Source organism: Drosophila tropicalis, unplaced genomic scaffold (assembly GCF_018151085.1).
Source record: "Drosophila tropicalis isolate 14030-0801.00 unplaced genomic scaffold, ASM1815108v1 contig_206, whole genome shotgun sequence".
Taxonomy (NCBI): domain Eukaryota; kingdom Metazoa; phylum Arthropoda; class Insecta; order Diptera; family Drosophilidae; genus Drosophila; species Drosophila tropicalis.
Window position 1 is genome coordinate 87,521 of NW_027172655.1, and position 3,000 is coordinate 90,520.

At 46.7% G+C, this 3,000-nt stretch overlaps 1 protein-coding gene across 1 annotated transcript; it reads left to right on the forward strand.

Annotated features, from left to right (window-relative positions):
* Positions 1 to 432: 432 nt before the first annotated feature.
* On the forward strand, positions 433 to 2,708 carry LOC137572118 (uncharacterized). Its single transcript, XM_068283900.1, has 2 exons — positions 433 to 1,821; positions 2,532 to 2,708. The coding sequence occupies exons 1-2, from the start codon at positions 433 to 435 to the stop codon at positions 2,706 to 2,708; spliced, it is 1,566 nt and encodes a 521-aa protein (XP_068140001.1).
* The last annotated feature ends 292 nt before the right edge of the window (positions 2,709 to 3,000 follow it).

Consider the following 3,000-nt stretch of genomic DNA (forward strand, 5'->3'; position numbering starts at 1 on the left):
GCGTAAAATTACGTACATATAGACATGGCAACGACTGGAAACTGTGGTCTGTGCCAGGAGCCGGCCAACCAGGAAATGCTCACATGCTCCAGGTGTGCATCTCAATTCCACTGCACCTGCTGCGGATCGAAAAACAGTGCCACCTCGAGCTCCTGGATGTGCGAGACATGTCGCCACGTGTGTGATGAAGGTGAACATAACCTCGAAACTGAATCCCATTTCAAGGTTAACCACCCAGGCAACAAAGATCAACACGTGGAAGATGAAGCAATGCCGGAAGATCAGCAAATACTTTTGCAACAATAAGAGGACGAAATGTGCCTCGAAAGGGAATATCTGCGCCGTAAGTACGTCCTACTCAACCCGAGAGTACAGTCAAACGGAGAAGCGAAGGATCATCCACAACATGCTGCTGTAATACATCGATACATAATGATGACGAATGATAGTGCAACCAATACTCCAAAGGCGACGAGTACCAGAGCGCAGAGCATGCCGTGCAAAACCAACGACATAACACCACAACAAGTAGCTGCTCGACAATCAATGCCGAGGGAATTACCAGTTTTCAAAGGAGATCCAAGAGAATGGCCACTTTTCATAAGCACCTATGAAACTAGCACCCGGATCGGTGGATACAGCAACGAGGAGAACGCTATGCGTCTGCAGAGATGTCTGAAAGGTAGGGCCCTTGAAGCCGTGCGAGACAGCCTACTGTTCCCAGAAATGCTGCCGAGCGTTATAAGTACTTTGAGAATATACTTTGGACGCCCGGAACACATAATAAAACTGTTGATGGAGAATGTGCGAAATTTGCCTCCTCCAAAGGGCAAGCTAGAACCGCTGATCGAGTTCGCATTTGCGGTGAAAAATATGTGCGCTACCATTAGGGCAAGCAAGCTAGATGCGCACCTGAACAACCCTACGTTATTACAAGAGCTTATCGAGAAGACGGGACCTGATATGATGCTTAACTGGGCTCTACATTCAAAATCCATACCCTACCCGAACATACAGCACCTAGCGGATTGGTTGTTTGAATTGGCGGAAGCGGCGAGTCGCGTATCTACGCCCAACATATTACTAGAAAGCGACAAGAAGAGAATCAACAGAGGAGTGATGCATACACATACCGCAGCGCCTACAGATAGCCCTAAGAACACAGTCTGTGCGATATGCCAAGGACACCACAAACCAGTGTCTTTCGAAAAGTTGTTGCGGATGTCAGTCGAAGCCAGGTGGAACGCGATAAATAACCATCACCTATGTGCTCAGTGCCTCAAAAACCACAAGGGATCCTGCTGGAGTCGCGTAGCTTGCGACATAAATGGCTGCAAAGCAAAACATCACCGTCTCCTTCATAAGGACGTGACGGAAAGCGTTCTGCACAATCATCGTGGGTCACTAACCAACCAACCAGAATGCTATGTTCGAATCGTTCCAGTCACTTTGCACTCCAATTCGAAATCCGTCGATATCTACGCATTTATGGATGACGGATCGACTCTAACACTTGTAGAAGAAAAATTGGCTGATGCGCTCGAAGTGAAAGGTTTCGCCAATCCACTATGCATTAGATGGACCGGCGAATCCAAGCAGCTGAACTTGAAAATCTCAAAACAAGGACTGGGCAATAAATTGTTTAAAGTAAATGAAGTCTGTACGGTTAAGTCCATTGGTCTTTCAGCCGAGACGATGATAGCAGATAGGATAAAACAGAGATATCCGCATTTAAAAAACCTGCCTATCCCGAGCTTCATTAACGCAATGCCTCAAATGATAATCGGCAGTAATAATCCGAATCTCATAGCTTCGCTAAAGGTACGCGAAGGAAAATGGCAGCAACCAATAGCTGCAAAAACGAGACTAGGATGGCGGATCGGGACGATCTGGGGGAGGACTCTTCCTGCATCGCTGTCAATGCGATCTGGATTTGCATGAGATGGTTAAAAAACATTTGCTAACGGAGGAAAAATCACCGCCGATATTTACCAAGTCCCCTGATGAAGAGCGATCTCTACAGATTCTGGAGGACACTGTTAGTTACAGCTCGCGGACGTACACCACGGGATTGCTTTGGAAAGATGGCCCCCGTGTATTTCCAAATAGCCTGCCGGTAGCAAAACGACGACTCTTATGCATGCAAAAAGAAAATGGCAGCAGACCCTCCTTTTGCGAATGAGCTACATAATCAAATACAAAACTTGATGCCAAAGGCTATGCCAGAAAGTTGCCAGAGGAAGAAATCAGGGAGAAACCCGAAAACGCATGGTACTTACCCATTTTTACTGTACGAAATCCACATAAACCTGACAGGGTCAGATTGGTGTGGGACGCGGCAGCTCAATCATCAGGAGTAGCCCTAAATGACTTTCTTCTAAAGGGGCCCGATTTGCTCGTGCCCTTGCTGCAAATTATGTACAACTTTAGGATGAGAGCAATCGGCAATCGGTGACATCGCCGAAATGTTCCATCGAATAGCAGTACGAGAAGAAGACACTAAAGCACAACGATTCCTATGGCAAAATCAGACAACCGGAGTCGTAGAAACTTTCCAATTAAATGTGTTGACATTTGGAGCCACGTGCTCACCCTGTATAGCGCACTATGTGCGCGACTTGAACGCTAAGAAACACGCGGACGAGTTTCCTGCGGCAGCTAAAGCTATTCAGTCAAGTCACTATGTAGACGACTACATCGATTCATGACATTCAGAAGAAGAAGCCATTACATTAGCGAAGGAAGTTAGAGAAGTCCACGCACGCGGGGGCTTTCATATGCCCAAGTGGTGTTCGAACTCCAAACGGGTACTCGCTGCACAACAACCTACGACGAAAAACAGTTCTTTAACAGTGAAGAGATACACTCTTATGAGAAAATATTGGGCATGCGGTGGAGCCCACATCAAGATGCCTTCACCTATGCACTAAAGTTTGTACGCCTGAAGCGCAACATAATAGCGACAAAAGTCGCACCAACCAAAAGGGAAATTTTACAAGT

Bases quoted from the DNA above. Each gene is read 5' to 3' on its own strand.
- LOC137572118 (XM_068283900.1), top strand. From the start codon at position 433: ATGATGACGAATGATAGTGCAACCAATACTCCAAAGGCGACGAGTACC. The intron at 1,822-2,531 runs GTACGCGAAGGA...TGGCAAAATCAG, and splicing joins ATCTCATAGCTTCGCTAAAG to ACAACCGGAGTCGTAGAAAC.